Here is a 22,787-nt window from a genome sequence, read left to right as displayed (position 1 = left end):
TCATAGCATCTGCAGGAGCCCGGCTGCGACCCTGACCCACGCGACCGATCATTGCGTCCATTTCTTTGACCTGTGCTCTGCTGCATAGAATGAGGAGCATGGGTGGTGCTCAGGGTGTTCGATGGCATATGGGGGGAACTTATTTTCTGTACACCTTGGGGCACACTGGTGGTGCTTAGGGTGTATGATGGTGGCACATGGGGGGGGCACTTGCCATAGAATGGGGCACACTGGTGGTGCTCAGGGTGTAAAATGGTGGTACATGGGGGGCACTTTCTGTAGAATGGGGCACACTGGTGGTATTCTGTGTACGATGGTGGTACATGGGGGGGCATTTAGACTTCTGTAGTATGGGGCACACTGGTGGTGTTCAGGGTGTACAATGGTGGCACATGTGGGGGCACTTTCTGTACAGTATGGGGCACACTTGTGCTTGGGGTGTACGATGGGGGCACTTACTTTCTGTAGAATTGGGCACACTGGTGGTGCTCAGGGTGTATGATGGTGGCACATGGTTGGGCACTTTCTGTAGCATGGGGCACACTGGTGGTACTCAGGTTGCACAAGGGGGCACTTTCTGTAGTGTGATGCTCAGGGTATACAATGGTGGCAAATGGGGGGGCACACTGGTGTGTAAAATGGTGGCATATATGGGGACACTTACTTTCTGTAAAGTACGGTGGTACTCAGGGTGTGCGATGGTGGCCCTTACTTTCTGTTGTGTGGGGAACATGGGTGGTGCTCAGGGTGTAGGAGGCACTTTCTGTAGCGTGGTGCACAGGGTATACAATGGTGGCATATGGGGGGGCACACTGGGGGTGTACAATGGTGGCATATATGGGGGCACTTTCTGTAAAGTACGGGGCACACTTGTGTTGCACTTTCTGTAGTGTAGTGCTCAGGGTGTGCAATGGTGGCACATGGGGGGCATTTTCTGTAATATGGGAAACATGGGTGGAGCTTAATGTGTACAATGGTGGCATATGGGGGGCACTTACTTTCTGTCGTGTGGGGCACATTGGTGGTACCCAGGATGTATGGTGGGGGCACACATGTGTTCAGGGTGTACACTGATGGCACACAGGGGCACTTTCTGCCTGGTATGGGGCACAGTGGCGGCACATAGCGGCGTAGCTTTAAACAGTGTTTAATTTCACATTTAGTGTGAGGCGGGCCCAGAGCGTGGCTGAATACTGCTGCCTGTACGCCAGCCCTGGCACTGCCCACATTCACTTTAGCCTGTACATCTTTGGCGTGCAGAAACCGTCCAGTCTGGCAATAATCCCCACAGGCACGTTGGGGGCGCTGTGCTCAGATAAGGCACTGATAAGTCTTTTCATTTATAACAGGAACTGGCTGCATTTCAGAAATCACATGGGGGTCCCAGAAGCCGAGCGACAGGGGTCTGTACCCAGGAAGCACCAGGAAGTCTCATCGCAGTCTTCTCTAGAAGTCTCTGTGCTGCCACCGGCTGAAGACATACCCTTCATACAGAGCGCCACCTGCAGGGAAAAGAGCAGCTCAGTCATGGCGTGAAGGCTGCTGGCGGCCCTGTGCAGACCACTGACCCCACTACCAGCCCGGTGTTACATCTACTATCGATGGAGCATTGGTGCTAAGACTGTTATATAGGGAGGTCCTGTGCCCTGTGATGGCCGAGTGGCGGCATCTTGGGTGGGTCAGCCATGAGCCAGCCATTTATCTGCACAATCCCTCTCCAGTAAAGCCAGTGAAACGACCATAAGAGTTTGTCTGCACGTGTATGTGTGTACATGGTTACGGAGCAGCACGCGTGTATGTGTGGTTATGGGGCGACCATCGTTCCTGAGCCGCAGAGAGGCAGAATATATCGAGAGGGTAGTGAGCGTGCTCTGTGGAGGGGGTGGTTACCTGTCTCTGCAGCACATGGATCATCTCTCCTTGTTTACTGACCGTCTGACCTTCCTAGAAGACAATCCCCATGTCATATTTTCAGGAGAAACAGTTGAGGATTAGTAACATCACAGACTCTCGCACCAACCTGAAATGCTGTCTGCAGCCGCTCCTCCAGCGACTGAACCTGCACTGCCAGCCGAGCATTGTCTCTGCGTAGACTCTCCTGCTCGCTCATAAAGGCGCTTACCAGTCCCTGCAGTCTCTTCACCTCTTCCTGCAGAGAGCTGCATACACAAGTCTGGGCCTCCTGGAAAGAGAAGGTTTATAATGTAGGGACATCACAAAGCACGGCCCACCCTCTGCTGCGCCACCATCAATCTCTCACTCCATTGCCCCACACCATCACCCTCTCAGCTCAACCGCCTCCTCCACTGCCCCACCACCGTTCTCTCTGCCCAGCTGACACCTCCAGTGCCCCACTGCCATTCTCTTGGTCCAGCCTCTTCCCCACCACCATTCTTTTGTCCCAGTACCGGTGTAGCCGACACATCTTCCGATTTCTTGTGCGGTTCTTCCAGCGGGGGCGCCTGGTCCTGGGAGAACTCCATACTGAGAAATGCGGGAGATTCAGGCATGGGGATGAACTCTGCCTCCTCCAGCTCCTGCTCGGGGGAAGGGATAATGAAGACCCGCGACCTGAATGTGTGCCCGATGTAAGCATGCAGGGAGTGCCCATCTCTTACCTGTCGCAGCCAACTTGGGCACGCACTGCTCTCCATGTTTCCGGTGGTATTGAAAGGGCCGGTCTCTGGTTCTGCCTCCATCGTCCCACGGAAACCATCACTAGGTTCGGACACTATGGACTCGCTGGCACTGTCCCCTTCACCTTCTGTTGAGCCCCGAGAAGAGCAGCTCTGTGCCACTGTGGGGGTACGAATGAGTAATGGCTGCGTCTACACAGACCCCTCACATCATTAACCCTTTCCCACACTCACGCGTTCCAATCGAAAGGCCACTGCTGTTCGAGCGAATCGTTTTTGAGTTCAGTACTTTTTCTGTGAAAAATAATATGAAAATAAGAAAAGAGCAAAAACACAAACCCTCACGATCAACACTGGCCCAACTCCCTCACCGCAGAGAGCACCCCAAAAGTAGCAACAGCCCCATCGAGCAGCACCTACCGCCCCTATTAGTAGCATCGGCCCAACCGCCTTACAGCTGAGAGTACCCTCACAATCAGCACTGGTATGACTGCAGAGAACGCCCCTACAAACCGCATCAGCCCGACTGCAGAGAACATCCCTAAAAGCAGCACTATCCTATGAAAGAGAGTTTCTACACGCACCAGCCTAAATGAGCCACCACAGCGTAGCACCGACCCCACAGCGGAGAGCGCCCACATGAGCAGCACCGGCCCAACGACCCCATCGTGGAGAGCGGCTAGGCATAGAGCGGCTGCACGAGCAGTATCATCGAAACGACCCTACTTAAGAGCAGCACCAGACCCACCAAAGAGAGAGCGTCCCCATAAGTAGCCACAGCGCTAGGATGGAGAGCACCCCCACGTGAACCAACGGCACCACTGCAGAGCACCCCTACGAGCAGCACTGGCCCGACCGCCCCACAACGAAGAGCGCCTCCACATGCCTCACTGACCCGCCACAGAGAGCGCCCCCACAAGCAGCACCAGCCCAACAGCCCTACGATGGAGAGCACCCCCATGTAACCACCGGCCCCACTGCAGAACGCCCTTACAAGCAGCACTGGCGCAACCGCCCCACAACAGAGAGCGCCTCTACGTGCAGCACTGCCCCACCGCACAGGGCGCCCCCATAAGCAGCACCAGCCTGATCGCCCCACAACGGAGAGCGCCTCCATGTGCAGCACTACCCCACTGCAGAGCGTGCCCCACAAAGGAGAGCACCTCCATGTGAACCACCGGACCCACTGAAGAGGACCCCTACAGGCACCACCAGCCCAACTACCCCACCACAGAGAGCACTCACCCACAATAAGGATGGTGTGCCAACCACAGCATGAAAGGTCGGTCACGTGGTGCAAGGAGCCAAATATTGGACGTGGCCATGAGGTGCAAATGTCAGAGCCTTGAGGACGCTCGTTTGGTGTCATGGCGAGACGGCCATTCCCTCCATTACCCCAGGCAAAAATGTGGTTATCTAAAGGAGAAGCAGACAGATGCTGGTGAGGTGTATCACTTGGCAAGAGGCATACCCCATCCCTCCTTGTACCGTTCCCCTCCCCTTATTCCCCTATTCTGGTGCCATCCACACATGTATAACCTCCCTCCCATATCTCCATATTCTGTCCACCCCGCCCTTCATGTACCAAAACCCCCCACCTTCCCCATCCCTCCACATAGTGTACCCCCCATCAATGTACCATATCACACCCCCTCCCAGAACCATCTCTCCTTTAATCCCCCTTTTCCTTCCTGCTCCATTCCGACACTTACCCCCCATATCTCAATGCCATATAGAGAAACTGCACCCTACACACATCTTTACACCATTCCTTCATGTACCGCCCCCCTTCCCATCTCAGCACTATCCCTTTATGTACCACTCCTCCCATCCCTCCATGTATGACTTGAACCCCCATGTCAGCGCCATCCCCCCCATATACAGTCATGGCTAAAAGTATTGATACCCCTGCAATTCTGTCAGATACTCATTTTCTTCCTGAAAATGATTGCAAACAGAAATTATTTGGTATTATCATCTTCATTTAATTTGTCTTAAATGAAAAAACACAAAAGAGAATGAAGCAAAACATTGATCATTTCACACAAAACTCCAAAAATGGGCCAGACAAAAGTATTGGCACCCTCAGCCTAATACTTGGTTGCACAACCTTTAGCCAAAATAACTGCGACCAACCACTTCCGGTAACCATCAATGAGTTTCTTACAATGCTCTGCTGGAATTTTAGACCATTCTTCTTTGGCAAACCGCTCCAGGTCCCTGATATTTGAAGGGTGCCTTCTCCAAACTGCCATTTTTAGATCTCTCCACAGGTGTTCTATGGGATTCAGGTCTGGACTCATTGCTGGCCACCTTAGAAGTCTCCAGTGCTTTCTCTCAAACCATTTTCTGCTTTTTGAAATGTGTTTTGGGTCATTGTCCTGCTAGAAGACCCATGACCTCTGAGGGAGACCCAGCTTTCTTACACTGGGCCCCACATTATGCTGCAAAATTTGTTGGTAGTCTTCAGACTTCATAATGCCATGCACACGGTCAAGCAGTCCAGTGCCAGAGGCAGCAAAGCAACCCCAAAACATCAGGGAACCTCCACCATGTTTGACTGTAGGGACCGTATTCTTTTCTTTGAATGCCTCTTTTTTCTCCTGTAAACTCTATGTTGATGCCTTAGCCCAAAAAGCTCTACTTTTGTCTCATCTGACCAGAGAACATTCTTCCAAAACGTTTTAGGCATTTTCAGGTAAGTTTTGGCAAACTCCAGCCTGGCTTTTTTATGTCTCGGGGTAAGAAGTGGGGTCTTCCTGGGTCTCCTACCATACAGTCCCTTTTCATTCAGACGCCGACGGATAGTATGGGTTGACACTGTTGTACCCTCGGACTGCAGGGCAGCTTGAACTTGTTTGGATGTTAGTCGAGGTTCTTTATCCAACATCCGCACAATCTTGCGTTGAAATCTCTTGTCAATTTTTCTTTTTCGTCCACATCTAGGGAGGTTAGCCACAGTGCCATGGGCTTTAAACTTCTTGATGACACTGCGCACGATAGACACAGGAACATTGTCTTTGGAGATGGACTTGTAGCCTTGAGATTGCTCATGCTTCCTCACAATTTGGTTTCTCAAGTCCTCAGACAGTTCTTTGGTCTTCTTTCTTTTCTCCATGCTCAATGTGGTACACACAAGGACACAGGACAGAGGTTGAGCCAACTTTAATCCATGTCAACTGGCTGCAAGTGTGATTTAGTTATTGCCAACACCTGTTAGGTGCCACAGGTAAGTTACAGGTGCTGTTAATTACACAAATTAGAGAAGCATCACATGATTTTTCGAACCTTGCCAATACTTTTGTCCACCCCCTTTTTTATGTTTGGTGTGGAATTATATCCAATTTGGCTTTAGGACAATTCTTTTTGTGTTTTTTCATTTAAGACAAATTAAATGAAGATAATAATACCAAAAAATTTGTGTTTGCAATCATTTTCAGGAAGAAACTGAGCATTATCTGACAGAATTGCAGGGGTGTCAGTACTTTTGGCCATGACTGTACCTTCCCAGCACTATTCCTACGGGTCCCACCTCACAATGTAATGACCCCCACCCCTACAGTACCACCCAACATCTCCCCATGAACTGCCCCTCACCCCCAGTGCTATCACTACAGTACCAGCCACAACTCATGTACTGCGCCCAACCCCAGCGCCATCCCTACAATACCACCCACCATCCCCCATATACTGCCTCCCACCCCCAGTGCAATCTCTACAGTACCATCCACCATCACCGCACCCCATCACCCTAAGCACCATCCATATAGTACCACCCACCCCCCATATACTGCCCCTCACCCCCAAGGCTATCCCTACAGTGCCACCCACCCACATGTACTGCCAGTGTGATCCATACAGCAAAACCCACGATCCTCCCTCCCCTGCGTGCTGTCACTCACCGTCGGTGGCTGCAATGGTGAACTCATCCCCACAGGACACTCTTATCACCTGCTTTCCACCGAGAGGCCCACCCAGAAGATTGATGCCCAGATGCTTGCGGTAGTCTCCTACACCCAGCTGCCCACACTTATTAGAGCCAAAGGTTAAGAGACGGCCACGCTCTAAAAGAGAAAAAAAAAAACAGGGCACACATAAAGGCAGAGCTGGCGCAGGGCAAGCGACTGGTGCAGGGCAGGCAGCTGGCACTGGACTCGCTCCTTACCATCTATAGCGGCGGTGTGAGTCTTTCCCGGGGACACGCTGCGTACTTTATAGAAGGAGAGAGGCTTGGCGAGGGTCAGCGACGTGGTATAAGGGACCTCTCGATAAGCCTAAAAACAAAGCAACTATATCACACAAAAGCAGAAGAAAAGCAGTTGTGCACATTTCCCCGGCGCTCACCCACTCACCTCATGGTTAATGATGCCCACCGTGCACTGGTTCAGCCCCAGCTTGTTGTGTTCATTCAAGCCACAGGCGAGAACTTTACCCGACTGAGTGAGAAGAAAGCTGCCATCCGCACCACAACTAACGCTTACGATGCACAGACCGCGCTGCACCTCCACCTGACAATGGGAGACGTGGTCACCAACCATCTAACAAGAGAAAGACCGAACAGGCCAGGTACTCACCCTCTGAGGTGTGGAGACATCGTCCTCAGAGTCCAGGCCCAGACGTCCTGCACAGAAGACGCATAAGTCACAGCAGCATCCAGCGCTGTGCAGCAGCGCCGCAGATTGTACTGCCACGTACCATACTCTCCGCAGCCCCACGAGTACACACATTTGCTGCGAGTCAGAACCATCACGTGACTGTCACCACAGGACACCTGCTCAATGGGCTCATGCAAAAAGAAATCCACCAGGACCGGCTCCAGAACCTCCGAGCCCAAGCTCTGGTCCACTCCGAGGCAGCCATAATAATCCGAACCAAAGGAGTAGAGCTGACCCTCATCTACATGGCGAGAAGAAAGGGTTAATAGCTGCAGAGCTTTACAGCCCCAACCCACTGGTGACACACCACACACACTCCACTATATTCCCCAGCCCACTGTTGACACACTGCCCATACTCCGTTATACTCCCCAACCCACTTGGGATAATGGTGATAGGAAAGGGGGAGCAGAGAGCGAGAAAGAGGAGGAAGCAGAGAAGGGGAGCAGAGAGCAAGAAAGGAGGAAGCAGAGAGAGGATAAGAGGAGGAAGCAGAGAAGGGGGAGCAGAGAATGGGAAAGAGGAGGAAGCAGAGAAAGGGGAGTAGAGAGCGGGAAAAGAGGAAGCAGAGAGAGGATAAGAGGAGGAAGCAGAGAATGGTGAGCAGAGAATGGAAAAGAGGAGAAGGGGAGCAGAGAGCAAGAAAGGAAGCAGAGAGAGGATAAGAGGAGGAAGCAGAGAAAGGGGATTAGAGAGCGGGAAAGAGGAACGGAAAGACAAGGAAGTAGAGAATAGGGAGCGGGAAACAGGAGGAAGCAGAGAAAGGGGAGCAAAGAGGAGAGAGGAAGGAGTAGAAAGGAAGGCAGCTCTGAGACAGGCTTGTGGACATCCCTCCAGGTTCACCAGACCCCCGTTACGCCGTCAGCCCTCATTTTGTCCACTTTACATCATTCTGCACTATGGAGAGCCCAGCCTTTTTCTTCTCTCTATCCCACACGCCTGTCTCCTATAGGCCGGCCTGTCCATAGTCGAGATGGATCGGGAGCTGGGTGCAGACCATCAGTCTAGTGTAGTGTGAGCTGTCCGTGCAGAACATGCCCCATATACTATAATGAAATGATAGTTCTTTCTACTCATTCTCCTCTTCCTCCAGCGGTGACATTGCCATCACTCACACACAGTGATGATGGTCTGTAAAGAGCTGTGGAAATCACTGGTGCTATATTAGGAAGTTAAATAAATACACCTCACTTACCGGTGATGCACATGGTGAAATCCCCCCCACAGCTGACGTGTTGCACAGATTTGCCCTGCAGCTTCTCCACATGCTTTGGCTGTCGGTACGAGGCGCGGTCTCCGTGCCCAAGTTGTCCGTGTAGTTTAGATCCTCCCTGCATATTCTGAGAACGAGGAGATTGTGTGTCAGCTACGAGCCAATGAGGCGGCTTTTACTGTTCATGGCTACTGGCACTCACCACCCAGGTGTACAGCTCCTTCTCTACTGTCACCACTGCAAAATGAGCATCTCCGGCACACACCTGCCGAGCGCGGCACCCTCCCTTAAACACGTCCAGCTTCTGAGGAGTGGACTTTCCACCTCCCCACACGTAGACTTCACTACTTCGAGATGTCACCACTGCAACAGGGGCCTCAGTGACGGTGCCAGGCCTTCAGAGAGGGAAGACGATAAGTGCCAGAACTCAGGTGTGAACAGCGCCATGCACCATCCAAATCCTCACCTGGGTCTCTTGTTGGACTTGTTGAGGAGAGAAACTCGTTCTTCCATATCCCTGTATGGGGAAAAAATAGAAATTTCATGACCTCATCCATGCAACTCCCACCCTAACCCACTCATAAGTGCCATTCTCCAAGTACCTCCGACGACAACTCAGCAACGGCCGCTCCAAGATCTCATCCGCACTTGGCCTCAGCTCTGGGTCCTAAAACAGAAGTCCAGAAAACAGTAGGTAGAAGACGATATAACTCAGACATGCAGACCCAGCCTAACTACATCTAGGAAGTACACACTCACTTTCTACAGACACAGCCGCACTACATCTACCAGCTCCAGAGTACACGCTCTCCTCCTGCAGATACAGCCGCTCTACATCTATCAGCTCCGGGGAGTACACGCTCACCTGCTGCAGACACAGCCGCACTACTTCTATCAGCTCCGGGAGTGCACTCACCTCCTGAAAATACAGCCGCACTACATCTTATCAGCTCCGGGGAGTACACACTCACCTCCTGCAGACGCAGCCGTAGTACCTCTATCCGCTACGGGTAGTACATGTTCTCCTGCTGCAGACACAGCCGCACTACATCTATCAGCTCCGGGAGTACAATCACCTCCTGAAAATACAGCTGCACTACATCTATCAGCTCCGGGGAGTACACACTCACCTCCTGCAGACACAGCCGTAGTACCTCTATCAGCTATGGGGAGTACACGCTCTCCTCCTGCAGACACAGATGCACTACATCTATCAGCTACTGGGAGTACACGCTCACGTGCTGCAGACACAGCCTCACTACATCTATCGGATCCCAGAGTACACGCTCACCTGCTGCAGACACAGCTGCACTACATCTATTGGCTCCCAGAGTACACGCTCACCTGCTGCAGACACAGCCGCACTACATCTATCAGCTTCGGGGAGTAGACACTCACCTGCTGCAGACACAGCCGCACTACATTTATCTATCAGCTACTGGGAATACACGCTCACGTGCTGCACTACATCTATCAGCATCGGGGAGTAGACACTCACCTGCTGCAAACACAGCTGCACTACATCTATCAGCTACTGGGAATACACGCTCACGTGCTGCAGACACAGCCGCAGTACATCTATCAGCTCCAGAGACTTCACGCTCACCTGCTGCAGACACAGGCGCACTACATCTATCAGCTCCTGGGAGTACACACTGTTATCCAGCTCCACGGCCCAGTTTCCCTGCACAATCTTCACACACAAGTTGAGTGGGTTCTGTGGGAAGAGTAAGAAGTGAGACAGCAGCTTTTGCAGAGACAGGCAAGGATACTGGACACGAGAGACAGGTGCTCACCGTGGCGTCAAACGTGCGCGTCAGTGTCAGCAGCTCATACAGCACACAGCCCACCGCCCAGATGTCAGACTTGAAGCTGTACTTCACTCCTTGGCACAGCTCTGGAGACATGTAGTAGAGGGTGCCGACACACTGCAATCAGAGTGCAGACAGGAGGGTCACCAGCGTGGAGTCCTCTGCACACACGCACGCCTGGCACACAGCCGCCACTCACCGTCTCTGCCATCGAGAACTCCGAGTTTAGCTGCTTGGCCAGTCCATAGTCCCCCAACTTTATCAGATTGGCTTTAGTGAGGAAGATGTTCAATGTCTTAATGTCTCTGCAGGAGAAAGGGATGCCCATTAGATCCGCCTTCCCCACAGGGACGCCCATTAGCTCCGCTCTTCCCACAGGGACGCCCATTAGCTCCGCTCTTCCCACAGGGACGCCCATTAGCTGTGCCCTCCCCACAGGGATGCCCATTAGCTCCGCCCTCCCCACAGGGGGATTGCCCATCAGCTCCACCCTCCCCACACAGGTACAAGCCTTATTAGGTCCCTCTCAACATCTCCATAGAAGATGTTTGATCTGCCCAATAGCTCCATAATAACCAGCTCTTGGATACTCCCTTCCCTCATAAGCTCCACCCAGCGAGTGCTCACCGATGCAGAATCCCAGCTCGATGGATGCAGCTGACTGCCGAGGCAATTTGGAACAAATACCAGACAACCATCTGTGGAGAGGCGGAATGTCATAATACACTTATGGCAAAAGTAATCCCACCCCCACAGAGCCCTGCCCATTTTACTCCCCTCACCCAGCAGAGCCCCACAAACGTACTAATTCCCCACCCTTGCAGAGTACCACACAATTACTAATCCCCACCCCTGCAGAGCCTCACAAATTTACTAATCCCCAACTGTCAAGTACCAGCTTCTCAGCACATGACTGGGATTTGCGCCAGCAAGGGATAATATATCTCCTCTCTCTCAGTCCAGCATTCAGCCTCTGTCTTATTCTGCAATGGGAGCATAACTCATACCCCGACACAGACCATGCACCTCGCTCATACACGCTGCCACCACTCACTGAACACACGGGCGATGAGTCCCGGAAATACTACTAATACTGTCTGCCAATCAGCAGGGTCACACACTTAAGGCTATGGATTCTTTAGAACATACAAGGTTCAAACTTATGAAAGTTTTAAGCTTTAATAGAAAAGGTACAGTGCTTACAATAAAATATATACAAATATGGAATTAAAATTCACATACAAATATGCAAAACAGTTATAAAAATAAAGGGAGAAAACATACAGAAATATCTAAATTTGCAGTCCGGCATTCTGCTCCCTGAAGGGGGATGAATATGGAAAGGCTTTCATCAGCTTGGCTGCCCCTCAATCTGTGAACAGCTTTCTATGTGTAAAGGCCTAATTTATAGAGTCAACCTGGAGGTCAAATTTCTAGACCAGCCTCTCAGGTTAATATTCTAATCCTTGGTTTGTGACTGGATCCTGGCTATTTTACCAATGAATACATTATTTTTCTTTGAACCTATTTGTGTGACCTTTCTCAGAGTAAATAGTGTCATGCTGTAATTGGCATGTCTGTTCAAAAGAGTCAGAAGGTGTGAACTGTTTCCACTTGTGTTCAGGACATCACCCCTGGGGTGAGACTAGGAAGGCTGTCTTTTTCTCCCCACCCACACAGAACCTAGCACACTTACTAATCCCCACCCCCACAGAGCCCAAAATACTTACTAATTCACACCCCAGCAGAGCCCAGCACACTTACTAATTCACACCCCAGCAGAGCCCGGCACACTTACTAATCTCCACCCCCACAGAGCCCGACACACTTACTAATCCCCACCCCCGCAAAGCCCGACACTTACTAATCCTCACCCCCACTTAGCCTGGCAAATTTACTAATCCCCGCATCGACAGAGCCTGGCACATTTACGAATTCCCACCTCCACAGAGTCCCAGACACTTATTAATCCCCACTTCCATAGAGCCCCATACACATTCTAATCCCCACCCCACAGAGTACTGGACACTTATTAATCCACACTCCAGCAGACCACCGCACATTTAATAATCCACAGCCCCACAGAGCCTCATACATTTACTAATTCCCACCCTCAAAGAGTTCCGCATTTACTAATCCCCACAAAGCTCACCACAAAATCCACCCCCCCGCAGAGCCCCTCACATGTACTAATCCCCCACCCCCACAGAGCCCTGCACACGTACTAATCCCCATCCCAGCACAATTTACTAATCCCAATTTACATAGAGCCCCACACTTACTAATCCCCATCCCCGCAGAGCCCTGTGTTACTCACGCAGGTGGAGCATGTGGTTCGTGGGCCCACTGTGCCACAAACTGGACCTTCCCTGGAGCGGCGTGACTAAGCAGCTACTTTCGTGTTCACGGTAGCCTCTAGTGAGGAGGTCGGGCTGGTGCAGCAGATAGCTGCCAGGTGGCTCTCCAGAGCGTCGTCCGGCAATAGCAGCTGACCCCAAGAGTCTAAAGGTACCGTCACACATAACGATATCGTTAACGATATCGTTGCTTTTTGTGACGTAGCAACGATATCGTTAACAAAATCGTTATGTGTGACAGCGACCAATGATCAGGCCCCTGCTGGGAGATCGTTGGTCGCTGGGGAAAGTCCAGGACTTTATTTCGTCGCTGGATCACCCGCTGACATCGCTGAATCGGCGTGTGTGACGCCGATTCAGCGATGTCTTCACTGGTAACCAGGGTAAACATCGGGTTACTAAGCGCAGGGCCGCGCTTAGTAACCCGATGTTTACCCTGGTTACCATTGTAAATGTAAAAAAAACAAACACTACATACTTACATTCCGGTGTCTGGTCACGTCCCTCGCCTTCAGCTTCCCGCACTGACTGTGAGCGTCGGCCGCCATAAAGCAGAGAACAGCGGTGACGTCACCGCTGTGCTTTACGGCCGGCGCTCAGTCAGTGCGGGAAGCTGAAGGCGAGGGACGTGACCAGACACCGGAATGTAAGTATGTAGTGTTTGTTTTTTTTACATTTACAATGGTAACCAGGGTAAACATCGGGTTACTAAGCGCGGCCCTGCGCTTAGTAACCCGATGTTTACCCTGGTTACCCGGACACTTCGGGATCGTTTGTCGCTGGAGAGCTGTCTGTGTGACAGCTCTCCAGCGACCAGCGATCGGCATCGTTGTCTAGATCGCTGCAGCGTCGCTAAATGTGACGGTACCTTTAGCTTTTAATCTAGACTCCTGGAAAAGGCAGGACAGGACATCCACTGTAACAAGTTCATGCTGTGCAGGCAGGACGGCCACGTGGGACAGTTTCAGACTATGACGACTGGACAGCCACAGGAACAGGTTCAGACTGTGCAGTCTCTGACAAGACTGGACAGGAAGGGTTTAGACTATGCCGACTGCACAGCCACAGGGACGGGATCAGATTATGTCGACAGGACGACCATAGGGACATATTCAGACTGTGCAGTCTCCGACAGCAGACAGGATGGCCACAAGGACGGCTTCAAATTATGCCGACAGGATGGCCACAGGCTCGGGTTCAGACTGTGCAGTATCTGATGGCAGACGGAAAGGCCACAGTGTCGGGTTCAGTCTGTGCAGTCTCCGATGGCAGACGGGATGGCAACAGGGTCGGGTTTAGACTATGCCGACTAGACAGCTATAGGAACATGTTAAGACTATGCCGACAGGACGGCCACAGGGCCGGGTTCAGATTATGCCGACAGGACGGCCACAGGGACGGGTTCAGATTATGCCGACAGGATGGCCACAGGGACAGGTTCAGACTGTGCAGTCTCAGATAGACGGAATGGCCACAGGGACGAGTTCAGACTATGCCAACAGCACGGCCACAGGGAAGGATGCAGACTATGCCGACAGGTCGGCTACAGGGACAGGTTCAGATTGTGCAGGCTCCGATGGCAGATGGGAAGGCCAAAGGGTCGGGTTCAGACTGTGCAGTCTCCGATGGGAGACGGGACGGTCACAAAGTTGGGCTCAGACTGTGCAGTCTCCGATAGCAGATGGAATAGCCACAAGGACGGGTTCAGACTATGCCGACAGGACAGCCACAGGGACAGGTTCAGATTATGCCGACAGGATGGCCACAGGGACAGGTTCAGACTGTGCAGTCTCCGATAGCAGATGGGATGGCCACAGGGACGGGTTCAGACAATGCCAACTGGACAGCCACAGGGAAGGATGCGGACTATGCCGACAGGTCAGCCACAGGGACAGGTTCAGACTGTGCAGACTCCGATGGCAGACGGAACGGTCACAGGGTCGGGCTCAGACTGTGCAGTCTCCGATGGCAGACAGGACGGCCACAGGGTCGGGTTCAGACTATGCAGTCTCCGATGGCAGACGGGACGGCCACAGGGTCGGGTTCAGACTGTGCAGTCTCCGATGGCAGACGGGATGACCACAGGGTCGGGTTTAGACTATGCCGACTGGACAGCCACAGGAACATGTTCAGACTATGCTGTCAGGACGGCCACAGGGATGGGTTCAGATTATGCCGACAGGACGGCCAAAGGTACGGGTTCAGATTATGACAGAACGGCCACAGGGACAGATTCAGACTGTGCAGTCTCCGATAGCAGGCGTGATGGCCACAAGGATGGGTTCAGACTATGCCGACAGGACAACCACAGGGACAGGTTGAGATTATGCCGAAAGGACGGCCACAGGGACAGGTTCAGACTGTGCAGTCTCCGATAGCAGATGGGATGGCAACAGGGAATGGTTATGCCAACAGGCCGGCACAGGGAAGGATGCGGACTATGCCAACAATGGACACAGGGACAGGTTCAGACTGTGCAGTCTCCAAAGGCAGACGGGACGCCACAGGGTAGGGTTCAGACTGTGCAGTCTCCGATGGCAAACAGGACGGCCACAGGGTCGGGTTCAGACTGTGCAGTCTCCGATGGCAGACGGGACGGCCACAGGGTCGGGTTCAGACTGTGCAGTCTCCGATGGCAAACAGGACGGCCACAGGGTCGGGTTCAGACTGTGCAGTCTCCGATGGCAGACGGGATGGCCACAGGGTCGGGTTCAGACTGAGAAGTCTCAGATGGCAGACAGGACGGCCACAGGGTCGGGTTCAGACTGAGAAGTCTCAGATGGCAGACAGGTTGGCCACAGGGTGGGGTTCAGATTGTGCAGGCTCCAATAGCAGATGGGACGGCCACAGGGACAGGTTCAGACTGTACTGACAGGATGGCCACAGGGACAGGTTTAAACCCACTGGTCTGAGGAAACAGTTCAGGTACCACCAATGCAGTTTCAGTGTATGGACACCACCAAAGCGGTCACAAGAACAAGGACTAACTATACTAAACTAACAAGACACAGGCTACGGGAACAAGATAAGCAGACTAAGGATGGAGGACCTGGCAACATACAGTTGCACAACCCTAACACAAAACTACAGTGGTTGCACAGACTGTGCCTATCATACAAGATACTACATTCAATAAATGCCTCCCAACTGTTACTTCGGGGCATTTACCATGTACGAGCACTGCCCCTTTAAAAACAGGGAAGCATGCCAAACAGCAGTAAGTTAGAGAAGCCAGGGACTGAGCCAAGGATCAGGATTCGGGACAGTGAGTAATCCTCACCCCTGCAGAGCACGGGACACTTGTTAATCCCCACCCTTGAAGAGTCCTGCATGCTTATTAATCCCCACCCCTGCAGAGTCCAGCACAGGAGCCCCTCACTATTATCAATTATCACTCCCACTGAATGCAGCACACAGTTAACCCCAAATTGGCCCACGCAGTTATTTTAGTCACCACCATGGAGTTATCAGGCAGAAAGTACAATTATTAAAAGCTTCCCTGCAGAGCCCAGAGACCTAGTTATTATTCCCTCCTCCTCGGAGCACGTCAGCTATTAATCCCTGCCCCCTTAGGAGCCCCACAGTTATTAATCCCTTTGGTGCAGAGCCCCTTCTTTTCCAGAGAATTCTCACCTCCTCCTCGAACAGCTCCTCCTTCTGCCTGACAATCTTGTCAAACAAATTGCCACCTGTGGAGATGAAGCTGATGTCAGAGTGGCACAGTGTGGCCCTAGAGTGGGAGAGGACAGCAGAAAGCCCAGCTCACCATTACAGTACTCCAGCTCGATCAGAAGCGTGTTACTGTCCAGGAAGTGGTTGTAATAAGCGATAATGTTATCATGCTGCAGAAGTGACAGGATGACAATCTCATTCAGAGCATCACGGCGCTCCTTCTCCGACAACCGCGTGAGGCCAACCTCCTTCCACACCACCAGGGAGTCATCCTGAGAGAGGAAGGGAGGACCAGAGTCAGAGGATCAGGTGGGGAAGAGATGGGGGGGTGTCCAGCCAGCGACTGGGGGAGGGGTTATCCGCTTTAGAACTTTTAACACCCCACCGACCCCAGTGATCATTTCTCCTTCCCCTGTAATAACCTCCTCTCCCTAGGTATGACTTCCCCATCCCCATTATCAGTTCCCCCTCACCAATTATCAATTACCTTTCCTCTTTTATCAGTCCCCCTCCCCTCTCGTTATCAGTTACCCCCCCTGTTATCAGTAACCCCTCCCCTTATCAGTTACCCCTCCCCTGTTATCAGTGACCCCTCCCCTGTTATCAGTTACCCCTCCCCTGTTATCAGTTACCCCTCCTCTGTTATCAGTTACCCCTCCCCTGTTATCAGTTACCCCTCCTCTGTTATCAGTTACCCCTCCCCTGTTATCAGTTACCCCTCCCGTTATCAGTGACCCCTCCCCTGTTATCAGTAACCCCTCCCGTTATCAGTTACCCCTCCCGTTATCAGTAACCCCTCCCCTGTTATCAGTGACCCCTCCCCTGTTATCAGTGACCCCTCCCCTGTTATCAGTTACCCCTCCCGTTATCAGTAACCCCTCCCCTGTTATCAGTAACCCCTCCCCTGTTATCAGTGACCCCTCCCCTGTTATCAGTAACCCCTCCCCTGTTATCAGTAACCCCTCCCCTGTTATCAGTTACCCCTCCCGTTATCAGTAACCCCTCCCCTGTTATCAGTTACCCCTCCCCTGTTAGCAGTTACCCCTCCCCTGTTAGCAGTTACCCCTCCTCTGTTATCAGTTACCCCTCCCCTGTTATCAGTGACCCCTCCCCTGTTATCAGTTACCCCTCCCCTGTTATCAGTGACCCCTCCCGTTATCAGCTACCCCTCCCCCGTTATCAGTTACCCCTCCCCCGTTATCAGTTACCCCTCCCCCGTTATCAGTTACCCCTCCCCCGTTATCATTGACCCCTCCCCCGTTATCAGTTACCCCTCCCCGTTATCAGTTACCCCTCCCGTTATCAGTAACCCCTCCCCTGTTAGCAGTTACCCCTCCCCTGTTATCAGTTACCCCTCCCCTGTTATCAGTTACCCCTCCCCTGTTATCAGTTACCCCTCCCCTGTTAGCAGTTACCCCTCCCCTGTTATCAGTTACCCCTCCCGTTATCAGTAACCCCTCCCCTGTTATCAGTTACCCCTCCCCTGTTATCAGTTACCCCTCCCGTTATCAGTAACCCCTCCCCTGTTATCAGTTACCCCTCCCCTGTTATCAGTTACCCCTCCTCTGTTATCAGTTACCCCTCCCGTTATCAGTAACCCCTCCCCTGTTATCAGTTACCCCTCCTCTGTTATCAGTTACCCCTCCCGTTATCAGTTACCCCTCCCCTGTTATCAGTTACCCCTCCCCTGTTATCAGTTACCCCTCCCCTGTTATCAGTTACCCCTCCTCTGTTATCAGTTACCCCTCCCGTTATCAGTAACCCCTCCCCTGTTATCAGTTACCCCTCCTCTGTTATCAGTTACCCCTCCCGTTATCAGTTACCCCTCCCCTGTTATCAGTTACCCCTCCCCAGTTATCAGTTACCCCTCCTCTGTTAGCAGTTACCCCTCCCCTGTTATCAGTTACCCCTCCCGTTATCAGTAACCCCTCCCCTGTTATCAGTTACCCCTCCCCTGTTATCAGTTACCCCTCCCCTGTTATCAGTGACCCCTCCCGTTATCAGTGACCCCTCCCCTGTTATCAGTGACCCCTCCCCTGTTATCAGTTACCACTCCTCTGTTATCAGTTACCCCTCCCCTGTTATCAGTTACCCCTCCCCTGTTATCAGTTACCCCTCCCGTTATGTGACCCCTCCCCTGTTATCAGTTACCCCTCCCCTGTTATCATTACCCCTCCCCTGTTATCAGTGACCCCTCCCCTGTTATCAGTGACCCCTCCCCTGTTATCAGTGACCCCTCCCGTTATCAGTTACCCCTCCCCTGTTATCAGTGACCCCTCCCCTGTTATCAGTTACCACTCCTCTGTTATCAGTTACCCCTCCCCTGTTATCAGTGACCCCTCCCCTGTTATCAGTTACCCCTCCCCTGTTATCAGTTACCCCTCCCGTTATCAGTGACCCCTCCCCTGTTATCAGTGACCCCTTCCCTGTTATCAGTGACCCCTCCCGTTATCAGTGACCCCTCCCCTGTTATCAGTGACCCCTCCCCTGTTATCAGTGACCCCTCCCCTGTTATCAGTGACCACTCCTCTGTTATCAGTTACCCCTCCCCCGTTATCAGTGACCCCTCCCGTTATCAGTGACCCCTCCCCTGTTATCAGTGACCCCTCCCCTGTTATCAGTGACCCCTCCCCTGTTATCAGTGACCACTCCTCTGTTATCAGTTACCCCTCCCCTGTTATCAGTGACCCCTCCCCTGTTATCAGTGACCCCTCCCCTGTTATCAGTAACCGCTCCCCTGTTATCAGTTACCCCTCCCCTGTTATCAGTTACCCCTCCTCTGTTATCAGTGACCCCTCCCCTGTTATCAGTTACCCCTCCCCTGTTATCAGTTACCCCTCCCGTTATCAGTTACCCCTCCCGTTATCAGTGACCCCTCCCCTGTTATCAGTTACCCCTCCTCTGTTATCAGTTACCCCTCCTCTGTTATCAGTGACCCCTCCCCTGTTATCAGTGACCCCTCCCCTGTTATCAGTTACCCCTCCTGTTATCAGTCACCCCTCCCCTGTTATCAGTGACCCCTCCTCTGTTATCAGTTACCCCTCCCCTGTTATCAGTGACCCCTCCCCTGTTATCAGTAACCCCTCCCCTGTTATCAGTGACCCCTCCCCTGGTATCAGTGACCCCTCCTCTGTTATCAGTGACCCCTCCCGTTATCAGTGACCCCTCCTCTGTTATCAGTGACCCCTCCCCTGTTATCAGTGACCCCTCCCCTGTTATCAGTGACCCCTCCCCTGTTATCAGTGACCCCTCCCCTGTTATCAGTTACCCCTCCTCTGTTATCAGTGACCCCTCCCCTGGTATCAGTGACCCCTCCTCTGTTATCAGTGACCCCTCCCGTTATCAGTGACCCCTCCTCTGTTATTAGTTACCCCTCCCCTGTTATCAGTGACCCCTCCCCTGGTATCAGTGACCCCTCCCCTGGTATCAGTGACCCCTCCTCTGTTATCAGTGACCCCTCCCGTTATCAGTGACCCCTCCTCTGTTATCAGTGACCCCTCCTCTGTTATCAGTGACCCCTCCCGTTATCAGTGACCCCTCCTCTGTTATCAGTGACCCCTCCCCCGTTATCAGTGACCCCTCCCCCGTTATCAGTGACCCCTCCTCTGTTATCAGTGACCCCTCCTGTTATCAGTTACCCCTCCCGTTATCAGTGACCCCTCCCCTGTTATCAGTGACCCCTCCCCTGTTATCAGTGACCCCTCCCCTGTTATCAGTGACCCCTCCCGTTATCAGTGACCCCTCCCCTGTTATCAGTGACCCCTCCCCTGTTATCAGTGACCCCTCCCCTGTTATCAGTGACCCCTCCCGTTATCAGTGACCCCTCCCCTGTTATCAGTGACCCCTCCCCTGTTATCAGTTACCCCTCCCCTGTTATCAGTGACCCCTCCTCTGTTATCAGTGACCCCTCCCCTGTTATCAGTGACCCCTCCCCTGGTATCAGTGACCCCTCCCCTGGTATCAGTGACCCCTCCTCTGTTATCAGTGACCCCTCCCGTTATCAGTGACCCCTCCTCTGTTATCAGTGACCCCTCCTCTGTTATCAGTGACCCCTCCCGTTATCAGTGACCCCTCCTCTGTTATCAGTGACCCCTCCCCTGTTATCAGTGACCCCTCCCGTTATCAGTGACCCCTCCCCTGTTATCAGTGACCCCTCCCCTGTTATCAGTTACCCCTCCCCTGTTATCAGTGACCCCTCCCCTGTTATCAGTGACCCCTCCCGTTATCAGTGACCCCTCCCCTGTTATCAGTGACCCCTCCCCTGTTATCAGTTACCCCTCCCCTGTTATCAGTGACCCCTCCTGTTATCAGTGACCCCTCCTCTGTTATCAGTTACCCCTCCTGTTATCAGTTACCCCTCCCCTGTTATCAGTGACCCCTCCTCTGTTATTAGTTACCCCTCCCCTGTTATCAGTTACCCCTCCTGTTATCAGTTACCCCTCCTCTGTTATCAGTGACCCCTCCTCTGTTATTAGTTACCCCTCCCCTGTTATCAGTTACCCCTCCTGTTATCAGTTACCCCTCCCCTGTTATCAGTGACCCCTCCTCTGTTATTAGTTACCCCTCCCCTGTTATCAGTTACCCCTCCTGTTATCAGTTACCCCTCCTGTTATCAGTTACCCCTCCTCTGTTATCAGTGACCCCTCCTCTGTTATTAGTTACCCCTCCCCTGTTATCAGTTACCCCTCCTGTTATCAGTTACCCCTCCTGTTATCAGTTACCCCTCCTGTTATTAGTGACCCCTCCCCTGTTATCAGTTACCCCTCCCGTTATCAGTGACCCCTCCCGTTATCAGTGACCCCTCCCCTGTTATCAGTGACCCCTCCCCTGTTATCAGTGACCCCTCCCCTGTTATCAGTTACCCCTCCCGTTATCAGTGACCCCTCCCCTGTTATCAGTTACCCCTCCCGTTATCAGTGACCCCTCCCCTGTTATCAGTGACCCCTCCCCTGTTATCAGTGACCCCTCCCCTGTTATCAGTGACCCCTCCCCTGTTATCAGTGACCCCTCCCCTGTTATCAGTGACCCCTCCTCTGTTATCAGTTACCCCTCCCGTTATCAGTGACCCCTCCCCTGTTATCAGTGACCCCTCCCCTGTTATCAGTTACCCCTCCCCTGTTATCAGTGACCCCTCCCCTGTTATCAGTGACCCCTCCCCTGTTATCAGTGACCCCTCCCCTGTTATCAGTGACCCCACCCCTGTTATCAGTTACTTTTATCAGTTTTCCCTCCTCCCCACCCCTATCAGCCCCCTCTCCCCCGGTATGGCTCCTCCTCTTCCGGTCACAGACCTCGGTTCTCCGGTACAGGGTGGCCTCGCCGTAGGCCCCGTGTCCCAGCACGCGGATGGGGATGTAGTGCAGCTCCTCCTGCTCCGCCCCGCAGCTCCGCACTGAGTCTCCATAGTCAGAGTTGATAGAGTCACAGTGACGGTCGTACCGGCTGAGGGCGGACATGGCGGAATCAGCGGCCTCCGCCAGCCGCCATACCGCTGACCCCTGACCCGGAACTGTACACCGGCTGCTGGAAACAGCTGACACGTGACTGCACAATCGGCGCCAATGCCACGCCTGAGCAGGGAGAAGTGAGCGATGATGTAGTAATGAGAGGAGGAGAGGCGCCGTAATGATAGGAGCTGCAGTGATAGGAGGAGAGGAGCTGCAAGGATAGTGGAAGGAGGAGAGGAGCTGCAGTGATAGTGAGGAGGAGGAGAGGAGCTGCAGTGATAGGAGAGGAGCTGCAATGATAGTGGAAGGAGGAGAGGAGCTGCAGTGATAGGAGAGGAGCTGCAATGATAGTGGAAGGAGGAGAGGAGTTGTAGTGATAGGAGAGGAGCTGCAATGATAGTGGAAGGAGGAGAGGAGCTGCAATGATAGTGGAAGGAGGAGAGGAGCTGCAGCGATAGGAGAGGAGCTGCAATGATAGTGGAAGGAGGAGAGGAGCTGCAGTGATAGGAGAGGAGCTGCAATGATAGTGGAAGTAGGAGAGGAGCTGTAGTGATAGTGGAAGGAGGAGAGGAGCTGTAGTGATAGTGGAAGGAGGAGAGGAGCTGTAGTGATAGTGAGGAGGCGGAGAGGAGCTGCAATGATAGTGGAAGGAGGAGAGGAGCTGTATTGATGGGGAGAAGGTGCAGTGATAGGAGGAGAGGAGCTGCAGTGATAGTGGGGTGAGGAGGAGAAGAGCTGTAGTGATAGTGGGGGGAGCTGCAGTGATAGGAGGAGAGAAGCTGTTGTGATAGGAGGAGAGGAGCTGCAGAGATAGTGGGGGGAGGAGAGGAGCTGAAATGATAGTGGTTGGGGAAAGGAGCTGCAGTGATAAAGCTGCAGTGATAGGAGGAGAGGAGCTGCAATGATAGTGGAAGGGGGAGAGGAGCTGCAGTGATAGGAGAGGAGCTGCAATGATAGTGGAAGGAGAGGAGTTGCAGTGATAGGAGAGGAGCTGCA

The 22,787-nt window shown here is 52.8% G+C and overlaps 1 protein-coding gene across 3 annotated transcripts; it reads right to left on the bottom strand.

The window, feature by feature from the left end:
- Positions 1 to 1,131: 1,131 nt before the first annotated feature.
- Positions 1,132 to 21,911, bottom strand: NEK9 (NIMA related kinase 9). 3 transcript variants are annotated; one of them, XM_069736260.1, is made up of 23 exons: positions 21,636 to 21,911; positions 16,439 to 16,616; positions 16,306 to 16,361; positions 10,943 to 11,013; positions 10,515 to 10,620; positions 10,301 to 10,432; positions 10,111 to 10,221; positions 9,107 to 9,171; positions 8,971 to 9,021; positions 8,707 to 8,899; positions 8,487 to 8,631; positions 7,332 to 7,532; positions 7,211 to 7,257; positions 6,989 to 7,144; positions 6,802 to 6,910; positions 6,539 to 6,700; positions 3,882 to 4,052; positions 2,871 to 2,930; positions 2,619 to 2,797; positions 2,409 to 2,537; positions 2,021 to 2,182; positions 1,891 to 1,944; positions 1,132 to 1,502 (listed from the first exon to the last, which is right to left on the bottom strand). In XM_069736260.1, the coding sequence occupies exons 1-23, from the start codon at positions 21,798 to 21,800 to the stop codon at positions 1,371 to 1,373; spliced, it is 2,835 nt and encodes a 944-aa protein (XP_069592361.1). In that variant the 5' UTR covers positions 21,801 to 21,911; the 3' UTR covers positions 1,132 to 1,370. The 3 variants fall into 3 exon arrangements, with proteins under 3 accessions (XP_069592361.1, XP_069592367.1, XP_069592377.1); XM_069736266.1 differs by lacking the exons at positions 10,111 to 10,221; positions 10,301 to 10,432 and having other exon boundaries at positions 21,636 to 21,882; XM_069736276.1 differs by lacking the exons at positions 10,111 to 10,221; positions 10,301 to 10,432; positions 10,515 to 10,620; positions 10,943 to 11,013 and having other exon boundaries at positions 21,636 to 21,882.
- Positions 21,912 to 22,787: the final 876 nt, after the last annotated feature.

Source organism: Ranitomeya imitator, chromosome 1 (assembly GCF_032444005.1).
Source record: "Ranitomeya imitator isolate aRanImi1 chromosome 1, aRanImi1.pri, whole genome shotgun sequence".
Taxonomy (NCBI): domain Eukaryota; kingdom Metazoa; phylum Chordata; class Amphibia; order Anura; family Dendrobatidae; genus Ranitomeya; species Ranitomeya imitator.
This window is presented reverse-complemented; position numbering and strand designations above follow the sequence as displayed.